Here is a 19,858-nt window from a genome sequence, read left to right on the forward strand (position 1 = left end):
GATATGACAAATGAACTACCCTTGTGCCGAGAGTCAGCAGTTGCTTCAACAGCTGATTGACTGCGGCGCATGGATGATGCAGAAGAGGCTTTGGGAGTTGTAGTTTCTTTGCGCAACTCGTTCAGAATGCAAAGTTTAGTCTTATTGGCTACTAAAAGCCGGACACTACCAGGATGAACATTTTATTCTAGAATATTCACTTGATTAAGTTGGCCTACTAACAATCATGGCATTTGTTCACTAAATGTAGTCCAACTCTGGTGTCCCTGAATTTGTATTGATTGTGCAAATTAGTAGGCTAAGCAAGATAGGTTACACCACCCAAAATCCATTCTTGCAAGCATTCTTTACCGATGTTCCTTAATATAAACCTTTCTTTGCAGGTTACCATTATGCGATCACAATTTAAGAAACGCATTAATTGGAATCAGGCATGCATTCCATATCCCTTAGAATGAACATGGTATTGGAAAACGCTTTGACTAATATACAAGCAAGAATCCTACCGCAATAAGATGTGTTCTGTAGCCATATGTGTATCTTCATGATGCTCGTCCTCCAAAGAAGGGTTGGTGCCTTTTAGGTAGTTCCGTCAGAACGGTTTACAACATTAGTTTGATATTTTTGGCCACATGAGGGAGGAAAATATATTTTCGAACTACATATCCCAAACACATTGCAAATGTGTGCGCTCTCCGCCGCTGACGGGTTTGTTATGGTTGGTGACGCAGTGCGCATCGCCAGGTCCTTTGCGTTACCTCATAGACAGGCTGTCAAGCGGTCACACCGATGTAAAAAATACTCATGGCAATTAAGTGTTTGAGCAAGATTCTATCTTAACTCACATGACAGCAAAGTTACGGGTTAGTGTTGGATGTTGAAAAAGCAAGCTTCCTCATTATTTTGGTGAGCTTGCACACTTGCGTGTCGTTACAAAACAAAAGGCCTGATCTGCTGACCGACTTTAGCTAGCTAGCTTGCTAGGCCAAACACTGCAGCATAGCTGCTTGCTAGCTAGTTAGCTGGTAACTAGCTAAGTGTTGTTGGGTGCTTTCAAATAGCTTCGATTATGGCGGAACAGAACGCGACGGCAATGCATCAAAATTTGGACAGGTGAGTATCTTACTCGACGTAAGGATTCTATAAAGTTCTAATGTTTAAACGCTAAATGGCCAGCTTAAAGCTTGCTAGCTTAGCTAACAGCTAATGGCCCTGCTGTCTACTCAGTTATCAGCATCACCGTGTCCATGAATATTGAGTCAAAAGTAAGTGCTTTGTGATTCGAAACCTAGCTAAATAATCAAAAACGTGGCCAGATTAATCTCAGTGTCACAATTTTCAAGCTAAACTTGCTCACATTTGTAAAAAGTTTGCCAGGCAGGTGTGTCCAATTGAATTGGGGAGCGGATGAGCCAACTACAGTAGTAGTACTACTAGCTGTCTGTCTGGTGTGTTAGGGTGAGGGCGTGTCTCCTCTCCAAGGTCTCATCAATAACTTTTGACTGAATAAACACAACTGCACCAGCATCAGCTCTCTCACCGTTTGCCTGTTTTCTTACCCCGATAATGTGGACCAAAGTAGGACTCACAACAACAGTCCAGGGTTAAGTTTGTGTGTATCCGACTACTCAGTCAGCAAAGTCACACAGTCAATTTCTGTAGGAATCAACAACAAAAATGTTTTTCTTTCTTTTGAAGGTTGTCAGTATCTACTCGGATGTACACTCCTTTAAAAAGTAACATAGCTTCACCAGTTATTGAGAACAGGCAGATTTAGGTAAAATACATGGTATTTTAACATGGTATAGGCCTAGAGCATGTTGGGAAGTGCAATAGTATTCTTTCAATTACAGATTTAATTAATTCAATAAGCACCATTTAAATGGCTATTTAACATACAGCTAAGTGTGTATTTTTTTAAATTATTAATAAGGCACAGAATTTATTTTGAAATGCATAGTGCATAGCCTGTACGCCAATTTGTCTGTCTTGACTGTCATAAATAGTAGGGTAAAGTCATAAAGAGTAAGGTAAAGTCATAAAGAGTAGGGTAAAGTCATAAAGAGCTATTTGTCATAAAGAGTAGAGCCTTGTGTTTAACTTTCCATTACCACCCTGCTCTCTTGTTCTGAGCTGTGCAAGAAATGCCTAATCTTAAATGAGTAGTCAAGTCGATTCCCTTGATTTTTCAGACAATTTGTTGTTTAACCTCATTCTGAGTTGAGTATTGAGTGACCTCTGGTGAATGACACAACAGTGGTCGAGATCCAGCATTGAGTTATAGATCTGTTGTGGAGCAGGGCTGAACTGCTTGTCCTGACCCTGCTAACACAATCTTTGTTTAATTATGGATAGTATTTGGCAGAATATTCCCAGCTCTTGTCTGAATGGTATAAAATAAATAAAAACTGCCACAACAGTACCAAAGTGCATTAGTGAGCTGTTTTTCTTGAATTAGACATTGGCATCAGAAATCTCACACAATTGACATCATGCTTAAGCAGTCTAACCTTGTCACGTAACGCACCATTTTTCTATTACTGTGTCAAAGATTGGAACTTAAACTATTTGTTGTTGTGAGGTCCAAGAACTGAAAGGAGCCCTGTGTGAGAAATGTACATCAGTGCTGCATGCTCGTGGGGCACCGTGCAGAAGGAACAACCCTGATGTTGTTTGAAGAAACAGATAGCAGGAAGAAGTACTATATGCTATGTTCCACTGGTTTTTGGAAGGTTGTGTACTGGGCTCTATCAGTGACAAACACAAGGCTCAACAGGCTCTTATCTAGGCCTGCCACTAGCAGCTGACTCCCCCTGCAATGCAGTGTTTCAGGAATAGAGAAGGGAGACACGCTTTAATCCTGCCTGACCTTTTACTGGCTCACACAACCTCCACCCCCCCCCCCCCCCCCTTTCCCGCCTCCTATTCTTGTCTGCATTTGGTCAGACTGTCTTTTATTTTAACCTATATTTCCATCTCTAATCCTATGGGCCTTTTCTAGCCCACACATTTTTATCCGACAGACACAAATGATTAGAACGTAGCGTAAAGTCAGTGCTACTAGGTGCCGTGTTTAAAGTGGGTGTGATGGGTATGTGGGAAAACACATTAGCACACTGGCATGAAATGCGATCCTTAGCGTGTCTTGTGACTTTCTCAAGCAGAATAGAGGGGACAGGGGAGCTAGCTGGATCCCATCCACCAGCCAAACAGTCAAATATAGGAAAGACCCCACTTGGTGCAACAGGGCCAGTCAGACTGGAAACAAAAACCATATGGCAAGTCCCAGCCTGCTTTTTCCATACAGGTGTTAAAAAAATAACAGGGAATGAAGTACCTATATGTGCTAGACTGTGTAGAAATGAACAAGGTTGTCATGGAGTACTCCTAGATGCAGGTGTTTGTAGCAATTATGGAGTAACTGTCCTTAGCAATGTCTTAGTGTCACCGCACTGTAGCCGAGGGAGCCAAGCTGTTCATTTGCTTACTTGTTTGTGAAAAATGAGTTGCAGCTGAGGCTTGTTGTGGGCCCGAGTGTATCTCACTGTTGTGGAGTGGATAGTTTCTGTTTGTTGTGAACTTGAGGCAGACAGGGCCTGTTTGTTTTGGAGGAGAGGCAGACGTGCAGAAGCCCCCAGACCTTATCCTTTATTTGAAACCTTTGTGGGCTGGGATCCGGTGCTCCTGCTCTGTGCCTTTGTGCTGCAGAACCTCTAGTTTTCCCACAGTCACGTGACCACCGCGGACTGAAAGAGGCCTTTGTGGAATAGCTTAGGCCCTTAAAGGGTGAGGGCCTGACTTGTGAAACGATGAGAAAATAGCTGTGCCGTTGCACTCATCTTTGTACACAACGTCAATCACATCCTCTACCTCCCGGGATACTCCACCCTACCCTGTTGGCTTGCTTTTGTCTTGCACCTATGAGGTGGAGACCACCAACCTGTAGGTGAACTGCTTTCTTGGCTCTCAAAAGCCCCCAGATTTCTTCTCAGTGATTTTGTTCATATAAACACTTGTGTCCAATAGTAGCCTACTTTGGTTGCTGTGCTGCAGCAGCATTTATGCAGTCCTGGCAGAAAGGGTTGAACATGGAGGGTGTTCAAAACCAACCAAGCTTTATTGCACATAAAGAAGACAATTAATACATGTCCTCCTTACCCTTGAGATTTTCTAAGTCTCTTAGTGGATGGTTGGACAAAGTGCATTGTTGAAACAGCAAAACCTTACTCAATGTGCCTGTTTAACATAAGTGATACAATGTAGGTCACCTTGCAGAAATGAGCTTCTGTAAAGCACTTCTCAATATGTGTAGATTCGAGTTATTTCTAGTTTGTTTTTGTTTTTAAACCCCTCAGTGAGCTAATTCAGAAGTACAAAAGCTGCTTTTAAATGACTTAAGACATGTTGAGACATGTAGGACAGTCGTGGTCTAACTACAGTAAACTGTTGTTAAGCAGAGTACTGTCTCTTGTTTCAAGTACAGGACCAAGTGGCACCAACATTGAATTAGGGAATCCTTGTGCCTACCTGTATCTGTTTGGTACACGGCCTTACCTGCTTATGTGTGTATTTTGCTGAGAAGGGCCGAGGTGGGGGGTCGAGTTTCGCGGAGGGGGGGATAATGTTTCTCTGCTGTTGTACCGGGCGCTGTCATGCAGCCAGGCCAGGTTACGGCAACAGAATCTGGGCGAGCGCCCGCATCCGGCTTTGTTCTCCTGCCGCCGCCGCGCTCCCGTGGAGACGTCTGTCCGCCGTTCCAATCAGCGTCTCATCGTCCCATTTCAACCCTCCCGTCTCTGTCCCCGCTTTCCCCTCAGCTCATGTTCAAGCGATCCCTTACCTTTCGGGCCATTGTTTACCCATGGACAGCTCAGGTTAGACAGGCTATGCTAACGAATGTCCTCCGCGTGATTCCATGGTCTGACGATCAGGGAGAAAAAAAGAGTGTCCGTACTTAAAACAGGAAATAACCTGCTCCTCTATTTTGTCACCCCCTCAAAAGGAGGCTTGTTCTTCATGTGGTGACTGCGGCCAATAGGCATCAAACCAAGTCATTTGAGATGTGTAGTGATGGGAAGAGACGATGGTAGAGGTCAGGATGGGGATGGTAAAGAGAGGGGCGGGGGGGGGGGGAAGCTGCAAGGTCAATGCTTCTGTCCCAGTCTCAGTTTCTCCACACGGGCCGGCCCCAGGTCCAGGTCACCTGAGCAGCTCGATCCCTGAGCTCTGGAGAGCCCTCCTGCAGTCTCATGGTTTATTCAGCTCTGGCTGGAGGATGGAAAATCAAGACGGGTACCTGATCGAGCGGGTGTGCAGGGCCCGTAACAGCCCTTCAGGGAGGCTAGATGGCCCCCACCACCATGCCCCCTGTGGCCCCCGTAGCAGAGCGCACCCAGGGCTGAGGGGCATTGACAGAGATGCCCAGAGATTTGGCATCCATTATGCAGGTCTGGGAGAAGGCTAGGTTTAATTATCCATGACGTATTATGGGATTCTCTTCAGCCATGTCTGATCTCATCTCGGCCTCCTCCTACTGCTCACACAAGCCGTGATGGACCAGGTCCAGTGTAGGATGAGTGACTGCATGGAGGATGCCCTAGAAGACTAGCACAACAAGACAAAGTAGCGGAGTAGCTATTGATTTGAAGTGTCATTTTGTGTCTGGAGTTTGGGGTATTGGCTCCTTCTCTTCCTCCAGAGAAGTTTCTAGCTTGATAGATCGCTGCTACCCACTGGTACCAAGACAATGGGGGCTCTTGGGATGATACTTGACACTTAAGCTGATGTAGGGTGATACTCTGTGGGATGAAATGCTGTTGGTAATAGCTCATTCATCTTTCTTCGAGGGGGCGGGAAGTCACATGTTCCCTGTGGGTTCAACTGCCATGTGTTTTCATACAGACAAGAAGTAGGAGTCGGCTCAATGTGATCCTGTTTGGTCAGAGAAGGTTTGCCTGCCTTCTTTACTTGGAGAGAGAACTTCCAATTTCTAGCGTGCTGCTCAAATACTTGGAATGTAGGCCATAAGATCAAACTTTAGCCTGGTTCATAAGCAGTGTGAGCACTGTGGGATATACTTGGATACAGTTTCGATGCAGGTTAATGTTCCCATAAAATGTGTCATGAACGACTAATCTTCCACGACAGAGTGATTAGCCTGCATTCTTATGGGACCACCAAAATATGGCCATAACGTCCTATTCATGGAGGAGAACTCTCACAGATATCATAATATCCGTGGAGACCTATACGAGCTCAAGACAACTGTCACCCTCTGTCACGTCATATTAATAGATGCCATGATTTTATTAGAGGTGGAGATTAATCATTGCTTCATTCAGCCGCTCAAATGCCAGCAGCTCAAGGTTCAGTGTAATAATGGAAATTGGAATGCAAATGGCATACAGACTGGGCGGGCTGCAAATAGGGCCTCAGCATCGATGGAACTTCCCATTGTAAGAGAGAGTGCGAGGCTGAAAATGGCAGCTTAGATGCAGTCGCTGTAGTTAATTGTCTCTGCTTTTTCTTTGGTAGTTAATATTTAGCTAGCATTCATTTAGCATTTAGCACTGTTAATATAGTTCTGATGTCCTTGTGCCCACCCTCAGGGGAGAGATATGTGGTGTTTTTTTTTGTAGTCCCTCATTAGTATCTTGGCTACCCAACGACACACTCTGGGCATAGGTCCCACACCACAGATTGATTAAAACGGTATGCTCGTATTTTTACAAGGTCATGATAGTCAGATATCTGGTATCTCCACAGAAGTTAAACTGAGACACTTGTAATTTATGGTGGTCTCATTCTGGCAACCAAACCAATATGTCATGTGAATTTGTCATACAGGGAGTGTGTGTGATTAACTGGAGACCAGTCGCTCAGTGCAAGTCATGTCTCTTCTTATTAGTGAGTGGGCAATATATAAGGTAGGCTGTGTCTCACTGATATTGCTTAGGCTGCAGCCCTACCCCTTTCTCCTGGACTGAAAAGGCATTCCTCTTTAAATGCTGTGTATGTGATGGTGTGTATGTGATGGTGTGTATGTGATGGTGTGTATGTGATGGTGTGTATGTGATGGTGTGTATGTGATGGTGTGTATGTGATGGTGTGTATGTGATGGTGTGTATGTGATGGTGTGTATGTGATGGTGTGTACGTGATGGTGTGTATGTGATGGTGTGTATGTGATGGTGTGTACGTGATGGTGTGTATGTGATGGTGTGTATGTGATGGTGTGTATGTGATGGTGTGTATGTGATGGTGTGTATGTGATGGTGTGTATGTGATGGTGTGTACGTGATGGTGTAGGAGGAAGGGAGAGGAGTAGAGGTTGATTAATGTCTCGTTATGGCCTGCTCCCTGGCTGTGTGCGAGGGAGGGAGGGAGGGAGGGATGAAGGAGGGGGGATATATTAAATGATGGCTTGGCAACGGTTCAGGATACAACATCTGTCTGGATGTCACGCAGGCAGGCAGGCAAGCAGGGGAGGGAGGGAGGGAGGGAGAGAGGAGGAACAGCATCCGTCTCACTATCTCTCCGCCCTCCCTTGTTTTACTGCCTAGTAGTCCAGCTACAGCATCCTATCAGCTGGGTGTACACTGCCACCAAGGTACAAAGAACACTTTCAAGGGGAAGTATGCAAAACAAGCTGGTCAAGCGACAGATTTCCGACCATTTAATCTGACCAGAGTTTGTTGGATCAAGATACAGAGGGAAATGGGCAGTCCAGGCTGTTGGTTTTGACACGTTTGACTCTGTAAGGGAGTGCTTGATATTATTCGCTAGTGTGCTTTTTTTTTCTTCTTTCTTTCTCTTGCTCTTTTTTTCTCCTTGTTGCTATCGATCTTGTTTGATTTGTGCGCTGTCACTGGCCAACGACTTTTCTGTGTTGCTGCCAGCCACAGAATTTCACTGTGGTGTCTCTCAGATGGGAGTCTTTTATGACTAGCACCACTGTTGTCATTCACACATGCCCCCAGCATGACCATACTGAGGCTTAGAACATGTTTAAGAGGTGACTGTTTAGCTGACAGTCTACCGCCGGTGCTGCAGTCACCTTAAGGATATGGCAGAAAATGTGGAGGTTTCTCTTGCTCGCTTTCTCTCTCGGACAGCTTTTTCGGTGAACACCCGGGGTGTTTTTCTCCGATGTCCCTATCAAATACAAAAATGTTTATGAGGATTTCATGACAAACTTTACTTTGAGAGCTCAGCCGTACTGCTTTTGAAAGCTTGTCTGCAACCTAAGGAGGAATACAAGGTCATGATGATGTATGTTTGAATACATTGCCCCCCCCCCCCCCCCCCCCCCCCCCCGACTTCCTACTCTCTCTGCCTGCCACTCAGCTCAGAAGGGGAGGAGCTTCTGTAGGCTTTACTTCCCTGTTCAGGCCATCGTTATATCCCATATGAGGGGAGTGGCTATGACGTGGCCCAGGCCGGTCTCTGCACTACCCTGGGAACAGCCGTTAATCATCCAGTGTGCTCACAGTAGCTCTGATGTTTACACAGGGGAAGGCCACGTAATCAGAATGCACATAAACCACAGGCATGCAAGAGTCCTGATCCATCTGAATAGTTATTGCTTGACGAGCGTCTAATGATGGGGGCGGGGATACAAAACAAACAAACAGTGGATGTGTTTGTGTCGGCTGACGTGTGGATGAACTCTCTCCCGTCTGTTTTGCAGGAGCTGCTGGGTGTGCTTCGCCACGGACGAGGACGACCGCACGGCCGAATGGGTGCGTCCGTGCCGTTGCCGGGGCTCCACGAAGTGGGTGCATCAGGCGTGTCTGCAGCGCTGGGTGGACGAGAAGCAAAGGGGCAACAGTACGGCGCGCGTAGCCTGTCCACAGTGCAACGCCGAGTACCTCATCGTCTTCCCCAAGCTGGGTACGACAGGGGAGGGGAGGAGAGGGGAGGGATGGAGGACTGCTTGATTAGTAGATATAGAACATCTAAAATGACCAAATAATGCTTCATAATTGTTTTAAATTCCTCTGTGGAGAATATTGATATGGTTTTGTTCCCTGTGATTGCCAGTTTGCTTGAGATTGTATTAGAAAGAAATGAGACTGCTTTGAAGTCCATTTGCACGCCATCAAGTAGCAATCACTCCTATTTCTACAGTAAGCCCGCTTTATTGCCATAATGTCATAGCAACCCTTTTTCTCCTCTACTTTACAATATTAGAGCATCGTTCAAGGGCAATTTCCCATGTAAACTGCACGTTCAAGTACTCCTTGGGAGTACAGTATTAACGGCTTCAGTCCGTCTTCATAATAACTGGAGAGTAGGGGCTGTGAGTCAGAACCAGGCAGCAGGGAACCAATCACAAACCTCCTAAAGCTGTTCAGCCTGCCTTGACTCATAGCAGGTTTATTTACTGCAGTGCCAGTGTTGGGTGAAGTAAGTACACCCTTTCAGCTAGCAGAGGAATAGGAACAAGCTTGTGTGCCTGCCTATTATCTTGGCAAGCTCCAAGCCTGCCTGGCAAAGGGGCAATTGAGAGGTGCTGCCTACTGTAATTATTCCAACGCGTCAGAGTGACGGGACCATGAATTGTTTCCAAACAGAGGCACTGAGTCACCCTGTATGCACACCACCGTTCCTCGGACGACTACAACTTCTCTCCCTGCCTTGATGACTCTCATGCCCTCTCTATCGCTCTCTCTTTTCTCTTTCTTGTGTACTTTTTTTTTTCTTTTTTTCTTCCCTACTCTTCCTCTCCCTCTCTCGTAGCTCATCCCACTGCTTCTCTAATGACCGCAATCTCAGCCTTGACAGTGTCGGGGACGCAGAGGCCTTTTTTCGAAAGGTGAAATTCTGACAACGGTTCAGGAAATACCGCCTGTCACGCACATTTGTAACACATCTAATTAGGATAGGCGAGCAGCCCTCAAGAGTACAGCGATGCCAAGAACGAGCGTCATTACCGGCTAAACGTTTTCTCCCCTCTCCTCTACATAGCCGGCATGCTCGAGTGGAGGTGCCACCTTGGAGCGGGTGGCGCCTGGCCACAAGACAATGAAGGGCAGCAGGAGGGCTGCAGGCCTGGTAAACAGCTCCAGGTGTATTTATAGAGGAGCTGGCTGTGCTCTCAGTCACGGCTATAAGCAGCATGTCCTGCTAAGGGTGGACGGCAGGACACGCACTCCCCACAGCCCTGACTGGGAAGACAACGCCATAGGTCAAGCACAGGACTGTAAGTACAGGACAGGAAGCACTGACTCATTTGCCGTCCAAAGTACAGCCACACGAGGTTGTCAGAGTGATTTTTGAGGAGTCGTTTGTTAACCATTTGTACAGTTTGCCCATTTACTCGCTTCCCACCTCATTGAAGGACCTGGCTTACTGACAAAGCCAATATTACCTTTCCTCAACAGTGGCCTGGCTAAAGTATATACTATGAAATTGTACAATATTCACAGCCTAGTATTTCAAATAGTATTTACTGTGACCACACGTAAGTGAAGATTATTTGGTTGGAGGGCAGGCGTTCAAATGTCATCGGTGCTTGTTTTAATCCCTTGGGTAGACCAGACAAGGTGAAGGGTCAATTTCAATGGGAAGTTTCCACACTCCTATTTGTCCGTCAGGGACGTTCTGCCTCATCTTCTTATTTTCCCATTATGGAAATGAATGTGCTGCGTATAGATTAGCCTAACTGCATTAGGCTAGCCTAGCGTGGCAGGGATGGCTGACTGAATAACCTTGTCGCGGCGTCTCTTCAGCGGCCGGCGGGCCGCCGGTTCTTCTGGTTCTGATTGGGGCTGTGGAACAGTGCCTGGGATGCCGTGGCCAGCTGTGAAATTGCGGCGCCCATTTCTCCAGTTTACCCTTCAGTCTGCGGCGCGTAACGAGCGTGGAAAACGTGAACTCCGCCACAGTGTCTCCTGATTGTATCCCAGGTGTCCCTTGTCACACACACACACACACACTTGTGTCTAATCTCATCTTCCAGCAGCTACCATTTCCAAACCGCCTCTCGACAGACCACAATATTGATATGCCTGTTTTGAGGTTAGTTGTTTTCTCAGCCAGCCTCTTCCACCAGATGTAGCTGCCATGGAACGTGTTTATTTTTCAGCCGCTCCTCTCTCACAAGCACTCCAGAGTTTGTTTGTGTTTCTTTGTCTCCAAATAACTTGTGCGGTTTGACCAACCGCCATAGAACAATAGTCCTGAGGACCACGGTTTATTTGAAAAGGGATAAGCCTCTATCTGGCGCTAATACGTTGAGAGAGGCTGCCCTTATACAGTCATATTGGTAGGCCACCATCACTCATCATTTATTGAGGCTGGTAAACAAGTTAACCGAGGCTTTGGCAGGTTTACCGTCTGATTAAACAGTGTATAGAAGTCTCTGACAGCTCTGCACATGTAGACGTGGGCTGCTGCGTGGGAAGACCTGTGTGCAACCAATCACTTAATGACTTCCTGTATCAGGCAACCAACCGGACAGGTGGGTGTGCAATCGATGTCAACAGAGATGAGGGATGAACCTCTACAGAAAATCTCACAAATCACCTTGATGTCAGGAAAGGGGAGGGAGGAAGGGGCGTAGAGGGAGTTGGGGATGGAGGAGAGGAATAGATCGACGCCCTTCATGTTTAGTGGCGGGACTGGAGATGAAGGAGAACGAGACCATACGGGGTGAGGCTGCATCCCAGCGTAACAGACGTGGGAGATGGGAAACCGAAGAGGGCCCCCTGTGATGCGGCAGACATTCAAGTCTGGACCAGTGTGCCTGGCAGGCAGTCTGCCTCCTGTCCCCAAAGACGGGAGAGGTCCCCCTCGCATCTCTGTGAGCAGACAGACGAGGTGGAGAAAGAGAGCAAGAGCAAGGCTGCGCTGGGAGAAAAAGTGCTCCCTTTTCAACCGTGTGCGCAAACAAACGGGTGGAGGGAGAGAGGGAGAACGAGTGAGAGGAAATGAGGCCATGAAACGAGAGAGAGAGGGAGAGGGAAGGGAAGGCAGAGTGAACGGCTCAGCTCGGTGGTGGAGGAGACAAAAGCAGGGAAAAGTAGAGGCTGGGCTGCCACCACTGCTGTGCTGATGAATCACTAAACCCCCCCCCCCCACCCCAGCACCCAAAAATAGATGGGCGCTCTCTCTCTTGGACAGCAGGCGACCAATCAGAGTGCTGATGATGGCATCACCTGGATCAGCATTCTGCCTAGCACCCCGTTCTCCTTTTGTTCTCCCAGCCTGCATCAGGGCCAGAATCTCCACTCAACTTCTCCCTAGGAGGTTTTCGGAAACGCACTGCAGCCCTCGGGTGGTAAAGCCTAATCCTAGAGAGAGACGTCACTGAAAAATGTGTTACTCTAGATAGACAAAACAATGGTGTGCATGATGGCGCACCCACTGCAGTACGTCTAAGCCAAGAGCGGTCTCTAATTCGGACCTGAATAACATTGGTCTTGCCGTGTTGTCGTTGCATAGCAGAATATGTTTATCCTTGAGAGGAGAAGTGCTTCACTTAGTCTGGCCACAGATCTTTTGAGCCGCGTCTGTGGTCTGGAGACATAGATATGCATTAGTGCACTTGGAAGGGAAGGGAATGCTGCATTAGCACAAATTCTGCTGTCTGCCTGCTGCAGTCGTCTGAAGCGAAGTGAAGGGTTGGGCCCTGCGTGGTGTACTTACACACTGGGGGGGGCAGACGAGATTGGAAAGAACCGTGTGTACTTTCTCAGCGGCCACATTTTCTCCCATTTCGCTTCTCAAGAAAAGGTTATCGAGGTTACAAGGCTTGTCGGGTGTTTGCGAGGACTTCGATTACCCCTCTCTTAAGGGGGGTGCCTTCACAGCTTATTTATGAGGAGGACAGCCTTCCATGAGGAGGACAGCCTTCCATGAGGAGGACAGCCTTCCATGAGGAGGACAGCCTTCCATGAGGAGGACAGCCTTCCATGAGGAGGACAGCCTTCCATGAGGAGGACAGCCTTCCATGAGGAGGACAGCCTTCCATGAGGAGGACAGCCTTCCATGTGTGTGTGTGTGTGTGTGTGTGTGTGTGTGTGTGGGGGGGGTAGTAAGGGGCCCCCCGGAGCAGGGGGCTGGTGTCAGGAGTCCCCCGGAGCAGGGGGCTGGTGTCAGGGGCCCCCCGGAGCAGGGGGCTGGTGTCAGGGGCCCCCCGGAGCAGGGGGCTGGTGTCAGGGGCCCCCCGGAGCAGGGGGCTGGTGTCAGGGGCCCCCCGGAGCAGGGGGCTGGTGTCAGGGGCCCCCCGGAGCAGGGGGCTGGTGTCAGGAGTCCCAACGCCAGGCTGACAGAAGGGATTTCCTCTGGGGGCTCTGCGGAGGCCAGCTCATTTGCAGAGCTGACAGGACCCATCCCTCTCAGGACCTGGGAGCTGCAGTGGCGGGCAGCGGGCGAGGACAGGCTAGCTAGCTGGCTGGCTAGCTGTGGGTGAACATCAGTTGTGCGGTGGTGCGCCTCTGGACACAGCAGAGCTAATGTCCGTCCGTCCCCCCCCTCTATCATTTGGCTGCGGCTCTTTCTCCTTCACTCTGCTGGAAGAGAAGGGTACACATGCCTGCCCGGCCGCCAAAGAGGAGATGGCCCTCTCTCCCTCTTCATCCTTATTTTAATTATCTTAATTATGGAATCAAATGCCAAGGCTTGAAATGAATTGCTCAGCTTTTCCTTCTGCCAGCGGCCATTAAGGATGACCTAGTTCCCTCTGGTTGGAATCACGTAATGCTTAGGCAGGGAGAAAGCGGAAGGGATTCCGACACTGTCATCGAAATATGCCAGATTAATGCTCTCAAGCGGTGCAAGATCAATCAGGTTGGCAAACACAGGTGCACTAAAGCAGAAACCTGGACAGACGACTAGCTGGCAGTATGCTCGAACTACGCAAGTGGGGCCGGTATGTTCAGGACAACTTAGGAAATGAAATGTGCTCTGATGCCAGATCAAATGTCTCACACTCATTGTTCAAATGCGTCTTTCTAACTTATAAGACTGGCTTTATATGCTTAGTGGTTTCTGAGACTATTCAGTGGGGAAGTATTTATTTTGTCCGGAAACGCCAAACAGAAACAACATCCAAGAAAATTTTTCATAGCTTTCTCCAAGGATAGAACATATACTACAAGCTTTCGGAAACCCTAAGCGTGTTAGAATTGGCAACATAGTTTGACCACTTGTGGCTTGCCTTTTATAAATAATCACTTCATGGTGGTATGGTTAGCCAAACATGTCATTAAAAATAGCTTTTTTTCCATAATGCTCAAAGTGCCTGAAGTCTAAACCTCAGAATACCCTGGTCATCTAAGAATAGCTTGAAAAATGACACTACTCCTTTTAGGATAGTGGGCTTAAGATCCCTCAAAAGGCAATTTGTATGCAAACTCTGTACTGCTAGTTACTGCTAGTACTGCTAGTTCATGTACCCTTAGTATAGATAGTCCACATATTTAAATTTTAGGTCCCTATATGTTTATTGTATGCACCTTCCTGCCAAAGCAAATTCCTTGTCTGTGCAAACTTTCATGGCGAATAAATCCCATTCTGATTCTGATTCTGAACTCTGACTTCTGGGGTGAATTTTCGTAATGGGAGAAAGTGTCTCATTCTTTCTCTCCCCAGGTAGTAACAAGCAGTTTGGAGTGGACATTGCCAGGGTTGAATGTCTGTCACTGGGTTGAAGAAGTAATGAGGTCCACTAGGGGGTATGGGCACCGCAAGCACCATGGTAGCGGGGTGCCATGGCAACGCTGTCACAATGTCACGACAGTGCCACGTATTCAGTTCGTCCCCGAGGATATCTCTACCTCCCCTCACCTACCAGAGCTGCAAATGGCACTGAACACAGCTCTGTGAGGACAATGACACTGCAAAAGAACTTCCAGATGCCCCTTATCTGTCGTTTTTGAGGCAAACGGCTTAAGCCCAACAAGGGGGGGGGGGACATGAATACGCCGCAGACAGGAGAGATGGGGTCCCTGCCTCTGTCTGTCTTCCCTGCTCGACAGTATGAGCTCCTGGGGCCAGTATTAATAGCATCTGGAGGGCTTGTATGAGGAAATCAGGTTGCCTCCCCGTAAATATTGCATGATTTCCCTGGAGTGGCCCTGGAATGCCGGAGAGGAGGAGGAGGCAGATGACAACAGAGATGAAGAGGTCCCAGTAGTAAAGGAGAGGGTGCATATCTTGGGGACAGTTTGAATATTGGTGTCAATGTGGACCACTGGGTTTCTCAGAGGTTTCTAATGATGCAGTCATTATTTACACGTTTACAGGCAGTGAAGTCATACTATGGGGATTTGCCTCAAGGAAACTGGAGTCTGTAAGTCTGTCTGAGCCAGGGTAGGACTGTGACTTTAATTGAAATGCTGTTGGTCCAGGACAGTGAGAGGAGCACAGAGAAGGGAAGAAAAGTCATGTTTTCTCAGTATCTCTGTCGCCACACATTCCTTAATGTTTCCCAGTCCAACCCAGTGACTTGCTGTTTCTCTGAGAACTGTGGCATACCGAAGGAAGTCGATTCTCTTGAGCATTTCCGCATGGTTGAGGTCACCTTCCTTGTGTGCTTCAAGAATGTACGAGGAGTGTGTGCGAATGTGCACTCGCGTTTCCGCATTTCCCCGTGTTTGTTTTCACATCGCCTCGTTCCTCATTGTAGGCTAATTCAAGTGCTCCTTTCTTTTTTTTTTTTTTGCATTGTTGAGAAGGTGAGGGTGAGGATTTGAGAGGACTGAACAGCCATCTAATGACCCCTGCTGGACAGAGGCTCTCCCCTTTCTCCCCATCCCTCGCCGTACGCTTGGTACAAACCAGTAGTTCTGGCTTTCTTTGCAAGGCTAATCTTTCTACCTCGGCTCAAAGCGTACATGAGACAGGCAGGCCATTGTGAGGGGAATGAGGCGTTGCGGAATGCAGTGTGATCTGTGGGCAACACTCGGCAGGTTAGGCCATCCTTAGACGTACGGCCTGGTATGCATGGAGCGCCCTTGCCTTGTGTTCCTGTCTGCAGCTCCAGCCCAGGTATGCCTGGGCGTGGTCCTGACCCGTGGTGTGTGTGTGTGTGTGTGCTCTCTCAGGTCCCGTGGTGTATGTTCTGGACCTGGCTGACAGGCTCATCTCCAAGGCCTGCCCCTTCGCCGCCGCCGGCATCATGGTGGGCTCCATCTACTGGACAGCCGTCACGTACGGGGCGGTCACTGTCATGCAGGTCAGACCACCGCCTCACACACACACGCACACCTGAGGTTTTGACCCCCTCGAGTCAGCCTCTCTGTCATCCTGCCTGGTATCCAATACCAGTTCCTGTCTGAATTCAAACTAAATGGGTGAATAAAATGGCTGTCCTCCCCCTCCTCTCCCTTCCCCTCCTAGGTGGTGGGCCACAAGGAAGGTCTGGATGTGATGGAGCGGGCGGACCCCCTGTTTCTGCTCATCGGCCTGCCCACCATCCCGGTCATGCTGATCCTGGGCAAGATGATCCGCTGGGAGGACTACGTGCTGCGCCTCTGGAGGAAGTACTCCAACAAGCTGCAGATCCTCGACAGGATCTTCCCAGGTCAGGGCACACCTTCACTCTGCCGCCGGGAGCTCTGGGACACGGCCCAGCCTGATAAGACCGCTGGACGTTTCAGCGTCGGGACTATGTTTGAAAGCAGGCGGGGATATGAGATATCCTTTAGGGGAGCGTAGCTGTGATATCGTGGCGACGTTAGATGAATGTTGCACCTGAACCCCCTGGGTCAACATGTGTGTGTGTGTGTGTGTGTGTGTGTGGACATCGGAGCAGGCTGGGGTAGTCTGCTGGCACTGGTGTGAAGGCTGGGAGGTCCATTAGGGTTTTTCCACTGAGCTCATCATTAAAGCTAGTGATGGACGCTGGGGGGGGGGAAACCAGACCCCCAGCCTCAGCCCGACCCTGCAGCCTTCTGTCTGTGCAGGCTCAGCTTGCCTGGACGAGAGCAGGTGTGCTCCTCCACCCCCACTGGCCTGCCAGCTAAACACACACACACACAGGCACAGATAGAGTAGGTGACTGACTGAATGTTTTTTTTATCACTTTACAGACTTGTCATGGCCTGAGGACAAAACTAAATAAAAACAGGAACAAAGCCACTCACACTAAAGCTCTCCTCCTCCTCCTCCACCCCGTCTGTTTTCCAGGGATTGGCTGTCCGGTGCCCCGAATCCCCGCGGAGGCCAGCCCCCTCGCCGACCACGTGTCGGCCACTAGGATCCTGTGTGGCGCCCTGGTCTTCCCCACCATCGCCACCATCGTGGGCAAGCTGATGTTCAGCAGCGTTAACTCGAACCTGCAGAGGACCATCCTGGTGAGGATGACCCTCCGTACCCCTGTGTGCCAGTAGGATACTACAATATGTCATTATTATCGTCGTTGGGTGACTTGATGTGATCACCTCCTGAGGAGTATCCGTACCATCCCCTGTAGCACCTTGAAACATCTGCCTGCATAGCCTCCCCCCCCCTCCCCTCCCCATATCACTGTCCGATTTTAATCTTTGTCATCTTTAAGGCCACCCTTTACTTTTCCTCCTGTGAACCCTGAACCTTTCACACACACACCTGAATGAGTGCTGACAGCCAGGTAACCAGAGAGGTAGGACTCGTGTCAAATGACCTACTCTGGACACTGGACATTCTGTCCTCTCTCTTCCACGATTCGCAGACAGACATACAGTCACGATGGAACACGTGCACACACACAGCCATTTGTATTATCCCCATACCACATTCTCCCACTCATACTAGCCAACAGTGAGGTAAACTAGCCAACAGTGAGGTAAACTAGCCAACAGTGAGGTAGGCTGTGTTGTTCTCAGGGGCTTATAGTATCCACCTCATCTGAAGACAACATCAGTGTATGGGAAAACCCCTACAACATGGCTTGAAAACTAAATGGGTCATCACTACTTGTATTTGATTTGAGTGAGCTGCTTGTGTAGAGTGATAACTGCTAATGTGCATGCATGTGTTTCACCTGCAGGGAGGTATTGCCTTTGTGGCCATTAAGGGGGCGTTTAAGGTGTACTTCAAGCAGCAGCAGTACCTGAGGCAAGCCCATCGTAAGATCCTCAACTTCCCCGATCAGGAGGAGGCCTGAGGAGGAGGGGCTCTGGCTGGCAGGGGGAGCACATGGCAGTGAACAGTGAGTAGGAAGACTGGACGATGGGCTCGGTGGTACCCCCTACCTCCCACGCCTCCCCTCAGCTCTGCTCTGTGGAGTCTTCTATCCACGCTGCTGCCAACACTATCATTACTGTGCTGTCGTTTGTTTAGTTAATAAAACTCTCAAAGCTTCACATGGAGTAGACAGACGGACTATGAAGACTTTATCTTAAGAATGTGTGTGTGCAGCGTTGCGCTCATTGACAAAACACACTCTCTCATGCACACAAGCTTTCATTTCCCTTGAATGTGACGTTGTTTTGTCACTGCAGTGTTGGAGTGGTAAGTTCGGAGCGGTTGCTTCTTCTTTTTCTTTTTTTACCACGTAAACAACAACTGTTGTATTTTAAGAGGCAATTTAATATGTGGCACGTGTAATTAGAAAGTTTTGTAGTTATCAAAGATTGTTTTATAATGTTGTTTTTTGCCGTTTTGAAATTACCTTTGCCAATGTTAAGGGTGTTATGTTCAGGAATATTGTTTTCTTGTATGTATAAAATGTTTTTTTTAAGTCATTAATAATTATAAAATTGTCACTTAAGGCTAATTGAAATGGTTTGAAATCACAGTGAACCATATAGCTCGTAGCTATCATAACCTGACTCTTTACTTCCTCTAGAACAGTCCTATAATACTCATATAGAATAAGTATCAATACTTAATCATTTACTAAAGTGCAAACCTGATAAGTGAAAAAGGTGTAAGTAAACTGTATCATGTTGAAAGATTAATGAGGAGGGTCTTTTTTTACACAATATGCCTTGAAGTGTCTCTTTTTAGCTTTATATCTCATTTTGTTGACATGTTCCTGTTGAGTGGTACTCTTTATAATACCTCAGTGGACCCTTATTACAGACGGATCACTGGCATTTCTCCTATAAATCCCCCTTATGGCTGTGTCAGTGTGTCCGTCAGTCTGTGATCAGGAGCTCTGAGGCTGTATGGAGGTCTGCATTGGTACTTGGTGGTGGAGGATATGCTTCTGAGGAGAGCTAGCAGAAAGCTTGGTAGCACTGACATCAGCTCCATGATCCTTCGATTGTGAAGGTCTTGGGTGTTACGACTCCTTTGAAAACCTAGTCCGCTGGTGCAGTGATGAGGCGTTGCCTTTTAATTCAAGATATAAACACTAGTAGAGGATATGTTGTCCACATGATGACATTTTAGTTTAAGAACTCTGTATGTGATGTCGCCTGTTGAAGACTTAACGTTTGTGCTTCATTCATCTCACCTTAACTGACATTCACTTTAACAACTCACATGTTCAGTTATATACTGTAGTACTGCCTCTTTATAGTTATTCCTGAATTTGAAAGGCTTGCCATAAACCAACAAACCACTTGAATATCTATTGTGCACATCTCTAAGCTGTGCCTGGTAGACAGATGAACTAGTCCAAAGGTCTGCAAATATGATCAGCTTGGCTTCTCAACTACACAAACCCATGAAAGAAAGTCAAGTATGCCAAAAGAATGACATCGAAGTTGTATAAATGTGTTGTACAGACATTGCTTTGGAATTTATAGTTTCATGGTCGATTGTCAATAAATGTATTTTTTCAAATCTTAATGTGGGTGTACTGTGTTGCACGAATATTGTCCAAGGTTTCAAAATATTGCTAATGCTAGATCTCATGTGATAGGTATTACCCATTCAACCTCAATGTGTGTCCTTTAAGGTAAATTACATTCTTGTGAACA

General features: G+C 47.7%; 1 protein-coding gene across 2 annotated transcripts; it reads left to right on the plus strand.

Annotated features, from left to right (window-relative positions):
- Positions 1 to 766: 766 nt before the first annotated feature.
- marchf5 (membrane-associated ring finger (C3HC4) 5) lies at positions 767 to 19,727 on the plus strand. Of its 2 annotated transcripts, none has more exons than XM_067235771.1 (6): positions 767 to 1,113; positions 8,689 to 8,891; positions 16,052 to 16,182; positions 16,347 to 16,530; positions 17,136 to 17,302; positions 17,977 to 19,727. In XM_067235771.1, exons 1-6 carry the CDS (start codon positions 1,070 to 1,072, stop codon positions 18,091 to 18,093), a joined length of 846 nt encoding a protein of 281 aa, XP_067091872.1. In that variant the 5' UTR covers positions 767 to 1,069; the 3' UTR covers positions 18,094 to 19,727. The 2 variants fall into 2 exon arrangements, with proteins under 2 accessions (XP_067091872.1, XP_067091873.1); XM_067235772.1 differs by having other exon boundaries at positions 774 to 906.
- Positions 19,728 to 19,858: the final 131 nt, after the last annotated feature.

The sequence above is a fragment of the Osmerus mordax genome, chromosome 5 (assembly GCF_038355195.1).
Source record: "Osmerus mordax isolate fOsmMor3 chromosome 5, fOsmMor3.pri, whole genome shotgun sequence".
In the NCBI taxonomy this organism is placed as follows: Eukaryota; Metazoa; Chordata; class Actinopteri; order Osmeriformes; family Osmeridae; genus Osmerus; species Osmerus mordax.